This window comes from Harpia harpyja, chromosome 5 (genome assembly GCF_026419915.1).
Source record: "Harpia harpyja isolate bHarHar1 chromosome 5, bHarHar1 primary haplotype, whole genome shotgun sequence".
NCBI lineage: Eukaryota > Metazoa > Chordata > Aves > Accipitriformes > Accipitridae > Harpia > Harpia harpyja.
The window spans coordinates 78,218,635-78,238,147 of NC_068944.1; the positions used below are offsets into that span (position 1 = coordinate 78,218,635).

The 19,513-nt window shown below is 56.0% G+C and overlaps 2 protein-coding genes and 1 long non-coding RNA gene across 6 annotated transcripts in view; 1 reads left to right on the forward strand and 2 right to left on the reverse strand.

The window, feature by feature from the left end:
• Nucleotides 1-9,937: 9,937 nt before the first annotated feature.
• MAFA (MAF bZIP transcription factor A) lies at nucleotides 9,938-10,938 on the reverse strand. The gene has a single exon (XM_052788596.1). The coding sequence runs from the start codon at nucleotides 10,852-10,854 to the stop codon at nucleotides 9,988-9,990; it is 867 nt and encodes a 288-aa protein (XP_052644556.1). The 5' UTR covers nucleotides 10,855-10,938; the 3' UTR covers nucleotides 9,938-9,987.
• A 101-nt stretch (nucleotides 10,939-11,039) lies between these two features.
• LOC128142483 (uncharacterized) lies at nucleotides 11,040-11,433 on the forward strand. The gene is made up of 3 exons (XR_008235414.1): nucleotides 11,040-11,112; nucleotides 11,144-11,269; nucleotides 11,351-11,433. It is a non-coding gene; the product is annotated as an uncharacterized LOC128142483 (long non-coding RNA).
• Nucleotides 11,434-15,393: 3,960 nt separating this feature from the next.
• ZC3H3 (zinc finger CCCH-type containing 3) overlaps nucleotides 15,394-19,513 on the reverse strand; it is a 179,910-nt gene continuing 175,790 nt past the window's right edge. For all 4 annotated transcript variants that reach the window (XM_052787849.1, XM_052787848.1, XM_052787847.1 and 1 more), the window contains 2 exons: nucleotides 17,278-17,358; nucleotides 15,394-17,097 (listed from right to left, as the gene is read on the reverse strand). In XM_052787849.1, coding sequence (XP_052643809.1) covers nucleotides 17,066-17,097; nucleotides 17,278-17,358 — 113 coding nt within the window. In that variant the 3' untranslated portion in view covers nucleotides 15,394-17,065. The remainder of the gene's footprint in view (nucleotides 17,098-17,277; nucleotides 17,359-19,513) is intronic.

Here is a 19,513-nt window from a genome sequence, read left to right on the forward strand (position 1 = left end):
CTAATTGCAATTAAAAAGGAGCTCCTGAGTGTCTCCTGTCTGCCCTTGCAATAAGACAAGAAAAGGGGAGGGAGGAAATAAGCAGCAGAGCCCTTATTTTAGGGACTATGGATAACCATAAAGGAAAATTATTTAAATTTTGGTTTATTCCCGCTTTTTCCCAACAGCAATGCTGTCCCAGGAAGGCTTCACTGTTGAAAGGAGACAGTACCTCCCTCTACAGCCACCATGCTCACCAGGGATGGAGGACATCGTTCAGGTCACCCGAGGCCTTTTTAGTCCTCTGTGGTCATGGTGGCAAGGCTTGAGCCTCCTCACCTGAATTCAACTCTTTCTGGTGTGCTCCGGAGGTGCTGGGCTTTGCTGTGCATCGTGTCACCTCCCCAAAAGGGAGCTGAGCCCAGCCTCGTCCTCCCCCTTCCACGATCCTACAAGGATTTCTTGCAAGGAGCCCAGACATGAGCAGAGAAGGAGCAAAACTCTCCCCAGCCCTCTCCCGGAGCAATCAGAGGCAGCAAATCCCAACTCCACGGCTTCCCAGCCCGAACCTGCTGCCTCTGGGCAGCTGGAGCACGGCAACCCACCTGGGCAACATCTCCCTTCCTTAAAACTTAATCAGCAGCTGATGAATATTTCACAAAGACAAACAGGCCAGGTAGATAGGGTCAATCATTTATTCATGAGCATCAGGGAAGGGAAGGCTGTGGGCAGAGAGATCCAGGCTCAGCCGGGTCGTGGACATCTCCCAGTGAAGATCTCATGGCCAAGACCTCTTGTACAGCTGATGCACATCCCTGTCCTGTGGGCATCCCAGCAGCAACCATGCCAGGAGATGGAGATGTCCCACCAGTTCCTGCCATGGAGATACACAGCCATATTCCCCTGCTGATCTGCCCCGTGGCATGAGCTCAAGGGATGAGGGAGCATGAAAGCCCCGAGGAAGCAACGTGGGGTGAGATGATCCCAGTGCTGGGGCACACCAGCAAACCTTCTGCCAGCCCAGGAAGAAACCCAACCCAAATGCTTACCTTTTGGCTCAAGCTGAGCCTAAGATTTGCTTGAATTTTCATGGCAATCATTTCTGGAGTTGCATCCAACACTGGGCTTGCTGGGGAAATGTGGTCACAGATGCTGGTTGGTCCCTTGCCCACTCCACTGTGCTCATGTCCATGTCAGGGACCCCACAGCTTTGGCTACTTTTTGGGAGGACCAACCCTTAAACCCAAACCCTGCTCTGAATTGAGCAACGATGGACCAACACTGATCAGGGCAGTATTCTGACTCTCCTGCAAGGCAAAAAAAATGCCTCCTCTTGCATCCTAGCTTGTGAACAATCCCTAAATCCCATTTCCAAACCATGCCCAAACCCATTTTGCATCTGCAGTTGAGGTAGGGCTGGAGCCTTGTGCTGCTCCTACCTGGCTCTATTCACATGTAACAGGCATGAGTCCCTCTGTAATAACATGTTTAATTAAACGCAGCCTGGCCACAAAGACTGGCCTGACATTTAACTGGCATCTGAGAAGATGCTAACGAGAAAGACGTTAATTATCCAGCTTATTAGATGTCCACATTATTAACATAACCCTGACGGAATTAACTTGATACAAACTATCCCACAAATATTAATTGCCTAAAACTTCCTCGTAACTCGAAGGTATTAATAAGACAGTAATTATGTATGGATTGTATAGCTGCAAGTTAATGACATGGCAATTTGATTTGTCTCTGAGAAACGCGATAAACCCAAGGAAGTGTTCTCCGAACAATCAATTGATATTTAATTAACGGACAGAACCTGTCGGCGTAAATCTAAATTAAACGCCCACAACGTCTCATTCGAAGTGTTATGACAAAGGCTCCCAGGATGTGCCAGCATGGCAGGGGTCTCCTGTGCTGTGTGGTGGGGATGCTGCTGGAGACAGTGAGTACCAGCATCTCCAGTCTCCACCCCCTCCAATGCCGGAGACCATGGATGTGTCCCTCTTCCTCCTCCCTGGCATGAGGAGCCCTTGGGCTGCCCCGAGTTGATGGGAGAGGAGCGCTCACAACCCCCTCTGCTATTTAGCATCACGCTCAGCTCCATCACAAGCCCAGATCCAGCAAACACATCCCCACCAGGTGCCCTTCCGCAGCTCTCGCTTGAGAAAATGGTTGAAAGTCTCAAAGGTCTAAGGTCTTCCTACAGGAAGACCTTCAAGATGGCCCCTCCAGCCACCCCATCAGTTGAGCAGTACGACCAAGGGCTAGACACTCACTGCTAGTGTCCAAATGAGAGAGGGTCAACTAAGCAGAAGTGGGAGCAATAAACTCCTGGGGTAAATGCTGTTTGGGCATGAAAAATCCCCCAAAAGAGGCCTCAGAAGGCAAAGGACCTGCATTAAGAAGTAAGAGGGATGGTGAACATGTAGGGTGTCCCCTCAGCTCGAGTTCCCGCTTTGTCTTTTGTGGTTCTCACTGACCAGCCCCTTCTTTTTGATCTACACACGCCATGGCCAAAGTGAACCCCCCAAATAAATGTACCTCAGCTCCCCAAAAGTGGCCTGACACCAGCAAGTCTTTCCTTTCAGCCAGTTGATTAAAGTAGTTGTCTTCTCCCTTTGGGTTGTGCCTGCATCGAGACGGGCTTCGCACCCTGCAGCTGGAGCGGGTCAGCAGCCCTGTCCCCGTAGCGAAGATGATGATGGTCCAGTTCCCCATCTCCATAACTGTTGACCCCTCTGGCTACCAGCATCAACCCCCAGACAGGCAGGATAAGACCCACGGGAGCAGGGGAAGAGCTGGTCCTACGGCACACGCTGCCCAGGAGAGGTTGGCAGCGTGAGGCTCCCCTTCGCCCTCCTAGCTGCCTCCCCCACCTCCCTTCCCTTCCCTTTATGTAAATTGAAAATAACAATTAGTTTATTTTTGCTTGTGCAAATTACAGCTCGCGCTCCCAGGGAGAAGACAGCTGCCAGGGCTGCGCTGAGCTGCGCTCCAGCCTCGGCCTGTTACATGAATAAATAACCTGGCGTTGCCGGGGGGGGGGGGGGGGATGCTTTACCTGCCTGCATCCTTTTCCCCTGCTCTCATCCATGGAAAAGGAAGAAGGGATTGGGGGAGGAAACCTCAAGGAGCTTTTGGATTTTACCAGGTGGGTAATTAGGCATTAAGCTGACAACTTAATTGGGGAGCAGGCAGGGATGAGGAGTTGTGGGGCCAGCGTGAGGGAGGAGGGCATGTCCAGGCATTGGAGATGATGACACCAAGGAGAGCTGCATTGCATGGGCAGCTGGGACAACAAAGGGCCATGGCTGATGGGACCTGATCACCACTGGACCTGAGGACTGACGCTGTCCTTGCATGTTTCCCACTTGGCAACAGAGATGGTTTCCCTATGCCCACACATCCTGCATCCCACCACCTGCACACACAGTCACGTGCATTCATGGATATCAGTGCGCACGCCTGCATGCAGAGATGGGTAGGGATGAGTGATAGCACTCAATAAATTGTTATCAAATATACCTGGAATGAGTTGACGTTGCTGGTAATTGTCGGCATTGCATCCTCGCTGGACTTTGTCCGGTTGGGGAAGGGTGGGCTGGGCAGTGCTGGGCTCCTTCTTGCTCCTCATGCATGATCCAGGGCTTCCCCTTCCTCCTGGCACAGCGGCAGTGACAGCCAACACGCGGTGCCATGGACTGCTCATACAGCCACAGGGGCCTGCTGCAGGGGAGCATCCCATATCCCATATGTCATATCCCATTTTGTATACCCCATATCCTGCATCCCAAGTCCCATATCATATTTGTAACATTCCTTATCCCGCATCCTGCATGCCATACCCTGCACCCTGCAGCCCAGATCCAGCATCCCACTACCTGCATCTAACATCCTACGTGCCATATCCCACATCCCACTACCTGCATCTAACATCCTACGTGCCATATCCCACATCCCACTACCTGCATCTAACATCCTACGTGCCATATCCCACATCCCATGTCCTGCATCCCACTTCCTCCATTCTACCTCCTGCATCCCACACCCATATCCTGCATCCCACCACCTGCATCCCGCATCCAATGTCCTGTATCCTTGCATCCTGCATCCCATCTCCTGCATCTCATATCCTGCATCCCATATCCTGCATCCCACCTCCTCCATCCCACACTCATATCCTGCATCCCACTACCTGCATCCCGCATCCAATGTCCTGTATCCTTGCATCCCACTTTCTGCATCCCACCTCCTCCATCCCATACCCATACGCTGCATCCCACCTCCTGCATCCCACGTCCTGCAGCAGCAGCATCCCTGGGCAGTGCAGACCCACCCAAAAGCAAGAAGTTTGGGATCAAAACTCAGCTGTGGTCCTGTTCACGGTACGTGTGGAGGTTTCTTGCGTGCCGGCTGTCGGGAAGGACGTCAGCTCCCGCCGAGGTTAGGGACAATATCGGTGGAACAGGGATGTGCTGGCTGGGGGAAGGCAGAAGGCTCCGAGCTTTCCTCGGAATAAATCCCAGCCATAAGGATGAGCCGTGCAAGTGCCAAAGCAAGCGAGCCCATGAGCTGGCAGAAGAAAATGAGCTCTGTTTTGCCAAGGTGATATTATGTGTGTATATGTATTTTTATATATATATATATATGTTTTTATGTATGGTGAGCAGGGCAGCGTTTGGCTCCCAGGGACACAGGAGCATCGAGGAGGCAGCCAGGCCCGGAGCACTGGAAGGAGGGAACATGCAAAAGGCAAACTTTGGCCAAGCCGGAATATAAAGATCATCTCAAGCCAAAAAAATACCAGCTCCAAACTGAGCCCAGGCACAGCTCACCGTGGGTCAGCCCCGAGGACGCTTCATCCCGCATGGCCTCTCGGAGCCAGCGCCAGGGCTTTTGTTTTGTTGCGGGAATTTATTTTGCTGGGAATTTAATTAATTCACGCTTTTTGAGTGAACATAGCCCCAAACTCGTGCATGCCCAGCAACCCACCCTGCTTCCTAACCATGATTTATTATCCCAGGGCTGGCATTATCATGTTACCAAGATGTGGGGACTTGTGCGAAACAGGCTGCGGCGGTTCGGTGGCAAACCTGCCGGGTATTAGCATCAATAATTGAGGAGGACGGAGCGAGGGGTACTTTGGCGATGCCGCATTGATCGGCCTGTTGCGGTTTTCTGCCTGTTTGCAGAAACCCTGTTATCTGCAACGATCCGGCTAATCGCTACTTGGGGATGCCGCGGAGCGCACGGCACCGGTTGGTGGGTGACTTTACCAGGGGTTGTAAACGGTTCTGGGCACCCATGTGTGCTTGGGCAAGGTGCTGTTGTGTTTGGGACCGAGCATCCCCCCAAAATCACCCTTCTGCTTGGTGGAAGAGGGGTGTAAAACCCCTCAGCAGGGACGGCTGGAAGAGTTTCGGCTGTTTCCCAGCCCAGCAACGCCCATGGTGCCTTTGAGCGTGCGCCACGGTGCAAGTAAAGCTCAAAAATGGGTTGGAAAAAAAAAAAAAAAAAAAAAGCTGCGGGAGGGTGGTATGGAGAGGGGCACGTGCCAAACCCCACGGCTTGTCCCCGCACCCCCACCCCAAGAGCCAGCCACCCCTTGGTGCACCCCGTGGGGCTGGGGTGAGACCGGGGGGCTGTTGCTTTCACCCCCCCACCCACGCTGGAGCTGGGGTGCAGGCAATGCAGGGGCTACAGCTCCTCGCAGGAGGGAGAACGTGGTGTCCCGAGGTCCTGCAACCCCGTACAGCCCCCAAAGAGCAGCGACCGCTTGGGGAAGAAGGCTCCAGCCCCGCTCAGAAATTGGGAGAAACGCGGAAAAAAAAGCTTTAAAAAGCGGTCAGAGCGACCCAAAAAACCCGCGCGCCCTCCTGTAACGCGCAGATGTGGCACCCCACGAACACCCGCAGCCCTGCGGCACAGGCGACGCGCGCCGACGTGCCACCTCGTCCCGTACCACCCCCCCATCCCAAAACATGTGCCGACACGCTCCAACCACGCACACGCAGCCCCGTGACGCTGCACAAACGCACGGTCCCGCAGCAAAAGTCGACGTGTTGCAGTCACCCCAAAAGATGCTGCAAAACCAAGCGGGGGACCACCCAGACCCCCCCCTCCGACATTACGGGGTGGGGGGCTCAGCCCTCCCAGCCCCAACAAGGAGACAAGTCATAAACCAGCCCCATTTGGGCATAAACCACTTTAGATTTTATTATTTATTCACCAAACAGGAGCACGGCCAGATCCAGGACAGCCACCCCCAGGCAGTGCCAGGAGCTTGAGCAGCCCAGAGCAAGTCAGGGGGATGGGGATCACCGGGGGGGTCCCCGACTGCACCCCAATGCCGTGACGTGGCAGAAGGGTGCGATTCTGCCCCCAAATCTCCCCAGGGAGCTGCCATGGGATGGGTTTCCCCATGGAGGACCACCATTAATGGGTAGCAGTAACACTCCGTGCCCTGCTCTGGCTATTCCCCTGCTTTGGGGATTTCCAGGAGGTGCTGGAAAAAAAAAAAATCAGTGGGGAGAAAAAAAAAAAAAAAAAAAAAATTACAGCAGTGCAAGGAGTTGGGGGTCACATCCCCGCTCCCTTGGCCCAAAGCTGATCTCAGAGGATTGGGTATAAAGGGGAGAGTAACACCACGATTACAAAAAAAAAAAAGAAAAAAAAAAGAATCTGCTCTCAGGGCAGCAACACGGTGAGACCCAGGTTGCATCTTCCCCAGCTTGCTGCACCATAAAAAAAAAAAAAAAAGTATATATAAATCAAAGAGAAGGGGAGCAGAAGGGCCGAGAAGGAACAGGGAAAAATCAGGTGTCCTCAGCCCCAAACCACTGCCTTTTCTCCGCCAAGGCGATGGGGAAAGGCATCGCGGGGCAGGAGTCGATGGCAGCTGCCCCACAGGCAGAGCATCACACCGGACCCCGGGGTGAGCCCCCACAGGGTAGCGCTCCCCCCAAAACACCACACAGCCCCAAAGCCAGCTCTGCTCTTCCAGCCAGCCCACAGCAGCTGGAAATGGGGGCACTGGTCCCTGGGAATACACAGGATGAATCCACTGGGAGCATGGACCACGGCAAGATCCAGGGGCGAGGAAATAGGTGGGGGGGACACCGAGGTTCCCAGGATGGTTTGGGGAAGGCACTGGACCCAAACCCCTTCTTCTCCTCCCCAAACTCTCCTTATTTAGTCACAGAGCAGGCAGCTGGAAGTGCTTTCCCCCCCCAAAAAAAGTGCCAGGGGGGGAAGTTGGGAGGAAAAGTTGGGGAGTAACCCACTGGAGAGCTGCTGTTCAACCCCCCCAAAAAAACAAAACAAAACAGGGGGAGGAGGTGATGACCTGCGAGAGGCTGCACAGGCAGCAGGACAGGTTATTTTTATTTAGAGTCAGGTTTGCAAAGCTTCCCCAGCTCTAAATAAAAATAGGAATAGGGGGTGAACCCCCCACCCAAGCCCCCCTTTTCTGCCCAGCCCTGGTGCATCAGGCACGGGGCGAGGGTCCCTCCATGCATCCCAGTTCCCATCCCAAAAACCGAGCCTGATATCCAGCCGAGCTCAGGCTACTCAAAAACCCTCTGGGCACAAAATAAGACGCCAACAAGCCCAAAGTGGATGATGAAAATAGGGAGAGGAGGTTTGGGGGTGCAGGGGAGGCAGAACCAGAGGGTCCTGGGGCCACATGCACCCCATAAAGCCTGGGGACAGCCAGTCCCGGGGGGGGGTTGCATCAGCACGGCTGTGATTTATGGAGGAGGAACACACCGCAGTCAGCATGCCGGGGCAGCAGCAGGCTGGGGACCTGCTGTGACTGAGCCTTGTGCAAAAATATAGGAGGAAAAAAAATAATATATATATTTAAAATATATATAAATTGTTCAGAAATATGTTGGACCAAGGGCTGTGTTGCAAATTGCCCCACTGAGCCCGGCACGGCCGGGGAAAGCTGCGAGCGGGGCGGCCGTGCTCGGGCTTCCCAGCAGCACGGAGCAGAGCCACCAGGGACATACGTCCCTGCAAACAGTCCCCAAAAAACCCCAAAACATTTGTAAAAAATACCAACCCTAAAGCTTTCCTTTAGGGAAGGTGTGTGTTTGGTTTGGGTTTGGGTTTTTTTTTTCACCCCTTTCCTTAATTAAGAACTCAAAAGGGAGAAGCCAAAAAGGGGAAAGAAAAATCATTTTTTACCGTTTAAAATTAAGCCAGCGGCTCATCGGGACGGTGTCAGACAAGCTGGGACTAAACTGGATCCAGGCTGGGGCGAAGGTGACTTTTCAGCAGCTGCAGGTACAAAAGTCTCTGGGGCACCTTGGGACCCTCTGGCCGGAAAAAAAAAAAAAACAACCAAACAAAAACGCAATACCCGGCTGGGGAAAAAAAAAATAAAATAATCAAACCCCCCAAAAAACCCAACACAAAAACACACACAAAAAAGAAAAAAAGGCAGGAAAAGTGAAAAGCCAGAGTTCAGTGGGACAAAGTCGATGGTGGTCCCTGGCTCGCAAGTGATGGTCACCGCTGGATTTATCCCTGCGAGCCCCCCACGCCGCAACCCCTCGCTCGGGGAGAGTTTTGCATCAGTCCCAGGACTCAAAGGGAAGAAGCAGCAAACCCCAAACGAAAAGGCTGGGGATATCCCCCCCCCCCCACCAAGTTGAGAGAAAACCCGACCCAGGCTCTAGTTGAATATAAGTTTTTATCTTGATGCAACATCGTTAAAACCGTCACAAATCGAAACAACAGGTCGTTAAAAACGCTTCGCACGATCAGTACCTAAAATGCACCAGGCTCCCAAGCTCGCTTTGTCCGCAAGACCCTTGTGTTTTCCCCAAGATTTTTTTTTTTTATGGTTTTTCTTTTTTAAATAAGCAACTTGTTAAAAAAAACCCCGCTCCTCCGCGCAGGATCGGCCCCGCTTTCGCTCCAAGCACAATTGCACGAATTATTCTTATTTTCTTTTTTTTTTTTGCGCAAGAAATAATGTGCATTTTCTTTCCTTCTTTCAACATCGAGGTTAAAATAATATTCCGTTTCCCGAGGGTTAATAAATAAATCTGGTGCATAGTGAGATAGCAGCCAACCGTTTGCAGTCCATATATTACTATATTGCCTTTCAGGTCACCCTAGAATTGTTACCTCTCCCCCCCACTATTTTTTAAGAGCATAGATAACTTTAAATCTCTATAAAACAGTATTATTTAACCCAATTGATTCCTGTATATAGTGCATTCGGCTTCTTCCCAACATCGTTAAATTAAATCGGATATTATTTGCATGCTATTACATACAAACTTTTAAGACTCGTGTATTTTTTTTTCTTTTCTAAAGGATTTTTGGGTTTTTTTTTTTCTTTTTCGTAAATCACCAAGCAAAATATAGGCTCAAGGGAAAAGAAAAAAAAAAAAAAAGGCAGAAAACTAACTAATTTCTACATATTTACAAGGGTGAATAAGTTAGATGTGGCTCAGGTTTGCCGGCCGGGAGGGGGGGGTGCGGGCGGCGGGGCCGGGCAGGGCGCAGCGCTGCCGGGGACCCCCCCGGGATGATCCGTGGAGACCCCCCGAAAAGAAAAATAAAATCAAATCGGGGGTAAAACACACAGGATAAAGAAGGGGGGGGGGGGGGGAAGAAGCCACCTGGATGGCGCTGATGCTCCCGGGGGGGTGGGGGGGAGCAGCACGCCGTACACGTCCCGCATGCAGGCTGGCTCCAGGTCCGCTGCCCCCCCCTCCTCTTCCTCCTCCCCGGGGACCCCCCCCCGGCTCCGAGTCCCGATGGGGGAGTGCGTGGGAGGGATGGGGGTTGGGGGGGTGTTCAACTTCCCCCTCCCCAAAAATTTCAGTGGGGAAAAAAAATAATAATACTTTTTTGTTGGTTGGTGGTTTTTTTTTTTTTTTTTTTTTACAAGCAAAGGGTTTGCTCTCCCCACATGGAGGGGATGAGGAAAAAAGGGGGAGACCCCCCCCCACAACCCCCCCTACCCCCTCACCCCGGGTTTGCGGCTCACATGAAGAAGTCAGCAGCGGGTTTGGGGGCGGCGGATGGGGAGGGTTCCCTTGGGAACCCCCGGCCGGCTAACTTCTCATATTTTTCTTTGTACAGATCCCTTTCCTTGGCCAAGCGGGTCACCTCCTGCTTGAGCTGCTCCACCTGGCTCTGGAGTTGACATTTCTCGTTCTCCAAGATGTGCCGCTGCTGGACCCGCTTGTAACGGCAGGATTGAGCGTAGCCTCGGTTCTTCAAGGTCCTCCTCTTCTGCTTGAGGCGGATCACCTCCTCCTTGCTGAAGCCCCTCAGCTGCCGGTTCAGCTCCCGGACCGACATACTCACCAACTGATCGTCGGAGAAGCGGTCCTCCAAGCGCAGGTGATGATGATGATGATGGTGATGGCCGGCATGGTGATGGGAAGCCGGTGGTAGCTCCTCACCACCGAAAGGTTGAGGTCGGAAAGGCTCGTAACCTTGGTGGTGATGATGATGATGGTGAGGGGCACCGATCAACGCTTCCACCGCGTCCTCCGGCGTCAGGTTGAGAGCTTCGGGGTTGAGGTGATGCTGGTAACCCGACATCCAGTACAGCTCCTCCAGCTGCGGTTTGGAGCCCAGGGAAGCGGCGGTGGTAGTCGGAGGACCGGGTGCCGGTTGCCCACCGGGACTGGGAGCGCAGAAACTGGGCGAGGAAGGCACGGAGGAGCAGGGCGTGCTGAGCGGGGTGGAAGAGAGGGAACCGGCGGGCAGACGGTGGCACAGCCGCTCCGCCTCCGCCGGTTCTTTCTTCACCTCGAACTTCATCAGGTCGAAATCGTTCACGTATTCGATGGCGAGGGGGCTGGTGGGCAGCTCCGCGCTCATGGCCAGCTCCGAGGCCATCTCAGTCCATGGAGGGACCGGGGGGTGATTCCCCCGGGCACCGCCGCTCACCGAGGGTTGAAGGTGGGGAGGGAGGGGGGGGGGGGTCCCGCTGGTTTCGGGGGTTTTCTCCGATCGGGGCTCCGCGGGATCTGTCTACGGGGCGACCGGCTGCCCCGACGGGGCTCCGCTGTGGGGCTCAGTCCGGCTCCGGGACCCTCCGACGGGGTTCAGTCGGGCTCCGGGACCCTCCGCTGCGGGGTTCAGTCGGGCTCCGGGGTTCAGCCGGGCTCCGGGACCCTCCGACGAGGCTCAGCCGTGCTCCCGGACTCTCCGACGGGGCTCCGCTGTGGGGTTCAGCCGGGCTCCGGGACCCCCCGACGGGGTTCAGCCCTGCTCCGGGACCCTCCGCTGCGGGGTTCAGCCCGGCTCCGGGGTTCAGCCGGGCTCCGGGACCTTCCAACGGGGCTCAGCCCAGCTCCGGGGTTCAGCAGGGCTCCGGGACCCTCCGCTGCAGGGTTCAGCCGGGCTCCGGGACCCTCCGACAGGGCTCAGCCCGGCTCCGGGATCCTCCTCTGCGGGCTTCAGCCAGGCTCCGGGACCCTCCGAAGAGACTCTCCTCCGGGCTGCAGGCAGACACCTCCGTCGGGGCTTTGGTCCGGGGCTCCGCACCGCTCTGCAGCCGAACTCCGGAGACCCTCCGCCGGTTGGCTCTTCCCCCCCCCACCCTGCCCCAACCCCACCACCACCGGGAAGCGAAAACCCCCGTGGGTGCGGGACCGGCCTCTCTCCAGCACGACTCTGCGGCTCGGCGGGGCAGGCTCCGCCGCTGCCTGCGGCCGGTTCCCAATGGCGAGGAGCAGGCAGCGCCCTGCCCGCCCCTTCCTGCCTCCTCTGGCACCTGCCCCAGCCCCACCTCCCTGGGCTGAGAGCCTTCTTCTGCCCTCCTCCTCCTCCTCCTCCTCCTCCCCCCGCCCCAGACACGGGCACAGCGCCCTGGGGGCGGGAGCCGCACTCCCCCCCCCCCCCCCCGCTGCCTGCACCCTGCCCGTCCGCTGCCCGTGCTCGGCGCTGCCGCTGCCGGGTGGTTGAATGGAACCCGCCGCTTTATATACGAGGGGGCGTGGGAAAAAAAAAAAAAAGGCGCCCCGCCTCGGCCCCGCCTCTAGAGGCGGGGCTCGGTCGCTTTTCACCTATCAGAGAGGCGGGCGCTCGCTTTCGTTTGCATATCCCCATGGCAACGCCCCGGGGGCGGGGGCTGTCAATCTCCGTGGGGAGAGGGCTCGGCGCTGCCCGCCGTCGCTTTGGCTCCCACCAACCACCCCGGGTCCAAGGAGGGCTGAGCAAGGAGTGAGGGGGAAAAAGAGCAAAGAAACTAGAATTTCCTCCTCCCCCCCAACCCCCCCCCCCAGGAAAGACCCAAAATGGGGATAATTGAGCCCAAATCAGGTTTTACGCTGCCTTGCTGGGAGGGATCAGGCCCCATGTTGGCGTGCAGCCCCTTCCCCATCTCGGTTTTCCCAGGCGGGAGCAGCCCAGCATCCTTCCCAGGGCATAAGGAAGGCTTGCCATCCTTGCAGACAGCCATATATACATATATTTTGGGGGGAATTTTTATTTTTTTGATGTTCCTACAAGACATCGGTGGTCGAGGAGCAGCCTCATTCATCAAAGCCAGCTCCGCATGCTCCACCGGACCGGTTTCGTCGCTCCCTCCGGCTTCGCGCCGCAGGAGGTGACGTTTACGGTTGACACGTGGCGAGGAGCGTCACCAACTCGAGGACGAGGACCGCCATCCCAGCACACAAAAAAGGCATCACCGGCACAGAACGGCGGCTGGTTGGGTGGCCGTGGGGTGCTCAGTCCCGCTGCAGGATGAGGCCCTGGCCTGGATGAGGCCACGCTGCTCCGAGCCCTGCCACCTCGTGGCTGCTGGAGCTGCCAGCATAGGAGGGATGAGGATGTTTGGGGAGGTCTGGGTGAGAATTGGGGTTAATTAGGGTCAGTGTTAGGGGGCGGGGGGTCATGGTCGGGGTCGGGGTTAGGACGGGGACATGCACCAAGGCTGGGGATGGGGCACAAACAGCAGCCTGATTCCAGCTGTGGGTACAGCTGTTCCCCACACCAAGGTGTTTGAGGGAAACTGAGGCACGGGGAAGTCACCGTCGAGTTGTCCCACCTAACCCCAAGGGATGACCGGCTTCATCCCACAGAGGCTATCAACACCCACCCACCACCCAGTGATCTCCTTCGGGGCCCAGGATCATCCCCATCGCCCACAGGATGCGGCCCAGGTCCCACTACATCCCAGTCTGGCCTCATCCTGCCCCACTGCACCTCACAGGCAGCTCCATGGGATGGGGGGGGGAGCGATGGTCCCCTCGCTCAGCTGATGGCCATCCCCGCTTGGGGACTTGGGGACAGGGGACACTGTCCTCCAAGGGTGCTAGCTGACTGTTCAAAAGCAGGGATTCTTTGGGCCAAATTAATGCAAAAAAGGTTTTTGGGGGAGGGGATGAAAACCTTTATCCTGTTGCATCCCCAGCAACTAAAACCCCACATCATTTCTTTTACTGGATCCGGCCTCTGAAGGGTTTGGAGTGCTTGTTGTCCCCTTCTCCATCTTTCTCCTCCTATCAAGGTAAAAATTGAGTCAGGGCAGACTGGGGGGGGGGTCACAGATGCAGGCAAAGCCCCATGTGTGTCCCCCCCAGAACCCCAGTGATGCTGGAAGTTATCCCATATTGGATAACCTGGGACAGATATCCCATATTGGAGACCCCAAACTTGGGCAGGGGATAATAGGACTCCCCCCCACAACTTGAGGGAGGGGGCAAAGAAGTGGACAAAAAGGGCAACTTGGTGTTTTTGCAACAAAAAAACCCCCCTTTTCGTGGGGCGTTTTTAACTCCCATTCGCTTAATTGTGTGACCCCGAATGCAGCATCGGTGTCCCCGTGCAGTGGGATGTTGGGGACCCACGTCGGGAAAATGGGGGGGGGGTTCCAGGATGCGGTGCCACCTCCCTACCCCTGGCACCACGTTCCTCCCCGGAGCTGTTGGTACCTTGGGGGCACCCGGCCCCCATCAGCAGCTGCCACCCACGATGGGACGGGAGCCACGAAGGGATTAGGAACGGGCCGGGCTCCAACGGGGCCGTCACTCACCAGTGACACCCCCCACCCCTGGGTATTTTTAGTGGGGTGGCCGGGGGAACGTGGTCGGGTCCCATAGCATGTCCCCGGCCCTCCCCACCACACCGAACCGGTCATCTAAGTTTACTCGCAGGCGGTCGAGTGACATAACCAGGTTGGTGGCCAGGGGATGGCGGTGGGATGGCGTCACCTTTTGCTTTTAGAGCGGGCAGCTCCTGTGCCCCTTTAACCCTTTGAGCAGGGCCGGGTGCCTGGGTACCCGCGTGGGTGCTGCCTCAGTTTCCCCAGTTGGCTGATGAAGGGGTGATGATGCACAGCACCCAATCTGGGGTGCTGCTGGCTTGGGGAACCTTCGCGAGGACATCACCCCATGGCGATGCTGGTGCCCACCATGACGCACCCCATGAGATGGTGGTACCATCTTGGCGATGCTCCACCAGCACCTGCGGCACGAACCCGGGTGTCGCCGCACGGAGAAGGGTCAGAAATCATTTTGGGAAGGGGAATAATCATGCAAAGAGGCTCGTGCCCGTGGTGGGACCAGCTACGGGCATCGAGGAGGAGGAGGAGGCCAGAGGACAGCTACCCAGGTGACAGGCAGAAAAGTGAGCCGGCGGGTGATGCTAGCCTGGCACCGGCTTCTCCAGCTGGGGACCAAGATCTGTGCCAGCGGCACCCACCGCAGGAGGGTTTTCCAGGAAATATTTATAGTGCCCTCCAGCCAAGGTACCCCCAGGGCACGTCCTTGCTGGGGCCGTGGGACAACCCAGCCATGCGCCCAGCACCACAGCATCCCTGGCTTGATGGGGAGGATGGATAAACCCCCATTGGGGCCCATCACCGAGGCGTTGTGGCTGTTGGAGGCAGCGAGGGAACCCACCGGGGCTCAGCGACACCTCTCCAGGGGCCGCGTTTATCCCTGCTCGGAAATTAATCACCCCCAAGCAGTGCTTTAACGACAGCCGGCAATAAATTACAATCCTCCCCGGGAAGGGAGCAGCAGCGCCGGTGGGCGGCAGAGCCGAGGCTCTCAGCAAGCTACTCATTGCTTTGCTTAATTAGTGAAGAGCGAGCCTTAATCCCCGTTAGCCTGCTCGTTAGGGAACCACGGCTATGGGAAGCACAGAAGCTCCCGGCCACCATCACCCTGCACTGGCTATCCCTGGGGATTCGCAGCACCATCCTCTCTGCTGGGATGATTTTTAGTGAATTTAGGGTGGGTTTTTTTAGGAAACCACCACATGAAGAAACATCCTTTCTGGGTAAGGAGGGAAAAAGTTATAATAATTAAAAACCTCAAAAGATTTGGGGATCAGAGCAGCCCCTCCACCCGCATTAGCCAGCTCCTCAAGGGGGTGTTTGTGCAGTGTTGCTGAAAAAAAGAGCAAAGCCACACTGACCAGGCATCCCGGGGAAGAAACTCTTTATTTACATATCAAAACACACAGGTTAATAAAAGACATTTAATATCAACGGAGACGACAAAGTTTTTTTTATTAAAAAATCAGCTCACTGTACACACGCTGGGGTATGAGGGCAGCCCCGAGGGGGGAGACCCGCTGGTCCTCGCAACGGCTGGGGGCATGCTGGGGACGCGGCCACCCCAAACTGGTCTCCAAGTGGCACTAACCCCCCCACCAGCTGCCAGTTCAGCAGCGGGCAGCATCCTTAAACCGGAGCCCACGGAGGTGACAGGCATTAATGCTTTTGGTGGCACGCCATGCCCCGAGCCACCCAAACCAGGCGATAAATCCCCCACCACGAGCCGGGCAAGGGGGTGCATCCCAGATGTGGGGTGATAACAAGACCCCTCCGTGGGGGTCACCTGGGGAAGGGAAACCCCCGTGGGGACCCACGCTGCCCAGGTGCGGGGGGCGAAACCGCAGCCGTCAGCCCTTTGCCGGAGCCGCCGGCGCACCTGAGCCCACGGCATCGTGGTGGCTCCGTCGCCCACCCCACCGCCAAGCGCACCTGGGTGCTGGGTCCCCAGGGAGTCCCAGTGCTCACCCACGTCCCCGCTGATGCCTTTTTCCCGCAGGGTTTTGCCTGAAGGTGCTGCAATTGAGGGGCACTGGATGGGCAAATCCGGCCGCCCCGCACGGATGCTCCCGGCTCTCGGCACCTCTTGGCAAGGGGACGTCCTGCAGCTGCCCCCAGAATGGCATCCGTGGGGGAGAACAGCCCTGAAATCCCCGTGGAAATTGTACCCACGGATGCAAAAACCCGTCGTGCCGGCAGCTGCGTGGCCGGCAGTATTCGGCTCGGCACAATGCTCCCTCCGTACTTTGCTCCTTCTTGGATTTGGAAGAACCCCCCAAAAAACCCCAAAGAACTGGTTTGGGTTTCCCAAGGGAGACCAAACCCCCACTGAGGTGGGGAGAGGTGGGGATCAGGGTGCAACCAGCCATGGGAGACCCCGACATGCTGCAGGAGCATTTGGTGTGAGCTCAGCACTGCTCCCAACACACGTTTCCACTAAGGATGCTCTTGGCCCACGGCTCCGCTCCAAGAAATCTCCTCCCAAAACCAAGGGGATGGAGCGGGATGGATGCAGGTGGCCTCTGGGCATGGAGAGACCGGGGCTGAACCGTGCGGGGGCTTTACACCCCATCACAACCCGGCAGGGTGACTTGTGACCACCAGCCACACTTGTCCCCAATATAGTGGCTGACCTGGATGCGGGCACGTCTGGTGATGGCATTAAGCTCCTCAGGTCCCCGTGTCACCTCGTGTCCGGGACAGCAGCAGAGCCGCGATCTGCAGGAAGACCGATGGGGATGGGAGCCTCTTCCCAGCCCCGCAAGCATCCAAGGAGCCTGGCGGCAGGGCTTGCCTTCAATAAACCGGCTGAAAAGATAATTTATTGGCAAATTAAAATACGTCAAACAAAGCTGCTTCCCTGCAGGAACGGGTGGCACTTCCCCACGCTGCCACACGGCTCCCTGCCAAAATGATGTCCCGGAAAAGCAAGATGAGAAGGGGGTGCCGCTTCTGGCCGCGGCGTCCTGAGGTAGGTGCCAGGTCGTGCCCGGCTCTGCGGTTCCTGAGCTGGTCGGCTGCCGCGGGGTCAGGTCTTGCTCATAGACGGGGCTTGATCTGCAGCCGTTTGCCTGGAAGGAGGAAAGGAAAAGGTGATGGTAGGAGGTGGGTGACACACGTCTGGACAGCCCTGGGCTTCTCCTTGCCCGGTTGTGGTGGGCTAACGCACCGGAGATGGGCACAGGCACTGGGGATGCGGGTGGTCCTCTGCCCCGGCAGCACCCAACCCCGATAGCACCCACTGGCCTCACCTCTGCCACCCTCCTCAAGACGGGCATTTTCAGAGTCCCACAAGGATGCCAGCGGCAAAGTCCTCTTCCGTTTGGCAGTGCCTGGGAGCGGAAAGGAAGAAAAGAGGAGAAAGTCATCGCAGTTGGCTTGGGTTGCCTTGGAAATCCCTCAGGATGCAGGCGCAGGAGCATCCTGCGCTCCTCCGCTGCTCCTGCAGCCCCAGCGCTTCATGCTCAGGGAAAAGAGAGTAAAAGCTGCTCCAGAGGGCACGGTTCTGCCAACGAGAAGGATTAATTAGTGAACAAACGGAGAAAAATAAGCGAGCCCACCTAATTGCAACCCATGCCTCCCATCCTGAAGCCCACAGCAATGGTTGAGGGTCCCCCACTGCCCTGCCAGCCCGCTGGTGGGGACATGTGTGTCCCCAGCGTGATGCTCAGCCTGGCCTTGCTGCCCTGCAGTCCCCTCCTAGCCAGCCTTTTGGTGCAGAGTTGGTCCCTTTGGGGTGGGGACGTGACTCCCTTTGAGCCCAGAGCTGATGTCCCCCTTGGCCATGGCTGGAATGGAGGTGGCTGATTCCCCAAATCCCCAAGCAACCTCAGCCACGTGCAAGCAGCACAGGACGAAGGCGTTCACAGGTCCCTTTCCACCGCAGAGCAGCGAATCGGCCACAAAATCCCCAAGTTATGGGTGAAAAATGAAAATAAAAAGTAGCCGAACTTTCAAATTATGGCACAGCGTGAGCATCGTGACCTGCTCCAGGGCTTGGCTGGAGCAGGGAAGAGCAGAGCAGCGGCAAGCAAGAGGTTAACTCATGCCGGTGAAAGGTTTGGGGACCAAACCCCCCAAGATGCTCCGGGTGATGACTTCAGCTTGCTGGAGCACTGTGCCTCCCCAAAAGAGGGTCCCAGATGCTCGTATAAAGCCAAAACCCCGGGAAGTGCTTCTGGAAGGTGACCTCTTTGCAGGACGAGTCCAGACACATCCCATGGACCAGGGTGGACGACGTGAAGTCCTTCTCCATTTCAGCTGCAATGCTGGACAATACCTTTCTTCAGTTTCTCCTGTTTTCCCTCCCTGAAGGGTTCGGAGAGGTGGTTATGGCATTTTACCTACCAGACTGATGGGTGGGCAGGAAAGCGGTGGCCGCTTGGGCAAGAAGACACCGAGATGAATGCGGATGGGAAAAGGAGGAGGCTTCCCAGAAAAAAGGATCCCACAGCTCATTGAGCAATGAGGTTTAGCGGGAAAAGTCCCCTCTCACTTGGGATTACAGGAGGTGGAAAAAAACGTGGAGAAGATACAGGGAATTCAGCCCAAACCCCCTCCAGATGCTTATGTTCTGGATGAGCAGCACACAACTTGCCCGTGTTTCTGCAAAAACCCAGCGTCGGCGCTCCGCATCGCACTTCCCAAACAATGATGCCCAATGCGGAGGTGGGACCGTGGGCACCTTTGAGCAGCTTTGAAAGCCCAAAGGAGAAGGTTTTGGGGCAGGGGAGGCAGGAGGGGTGAGGAACTCAAGCAGCATCCGACAACGAGGAGTCACCAAGAGTTTTTCTTTGCTTTTAAACGTGGGTAAACAAACTTGCTCGGAGTCTAAGCCGTCGTGGCAGTGATACATAGCTTTTGAGCTAATTTATGTAAAATAAAGAGGGCTCATTTAGCACCTTTCCACCCTTAATATAACACCCATACATCAGAGGGCTGCACAGCAGCCACAACGGACTCAGCTATTAGTCACTGGCGATGCAGCCAAATTTGGCTTCAGGGAACGGCAATGCCGAACAGACGCCCATCACACCCCGCTCGGCCTCTTACCACCCTCCTAATTTTCCAGCTGACCCCAAGTATCCCTTTTGCATTGAGCCAGATGGTTTTTCCAGCCTGGGATTTCCAAAACCCGCCCCAGTTGCTGTAATTAGGGTCCAGAAGAGCTGCTGCCCATTAACCCCAAGGGGTCAAAATCAGCATTTCCTCATTCCTGCCCCGCCTGCGACTGCGGCCCTGGTCCAAGAACGGTGGAAACAGGTCGATTCCCCCCAAGGAAACTTCATTAGCTAATATCCACGCAGCATTATGAAACCCACGCTTTGCAATTCAAAGCAAATATGATTACAGAAGTAGAAATATAGATTTCTTTTTTGGGGGGAGAAAAAGAAAAGTGATTTTTTAAATTGACCGTAATTACCTTCCTGACTTTGGTACGGGGTTTCACAGAGGCAAGATGCTTTCAGAGCATCCATGCCCGATTTC

Bases quoted from the DNA above. Each gene is read 5' to 3' on its own strand.
- MAFA (XM_052788596.1), bottom strand. From the start codon at position 10,854: ATGGCCTCGGAGCTGGCCATGAGCGCGGAGCTGCCCACCAGCCCCCTC.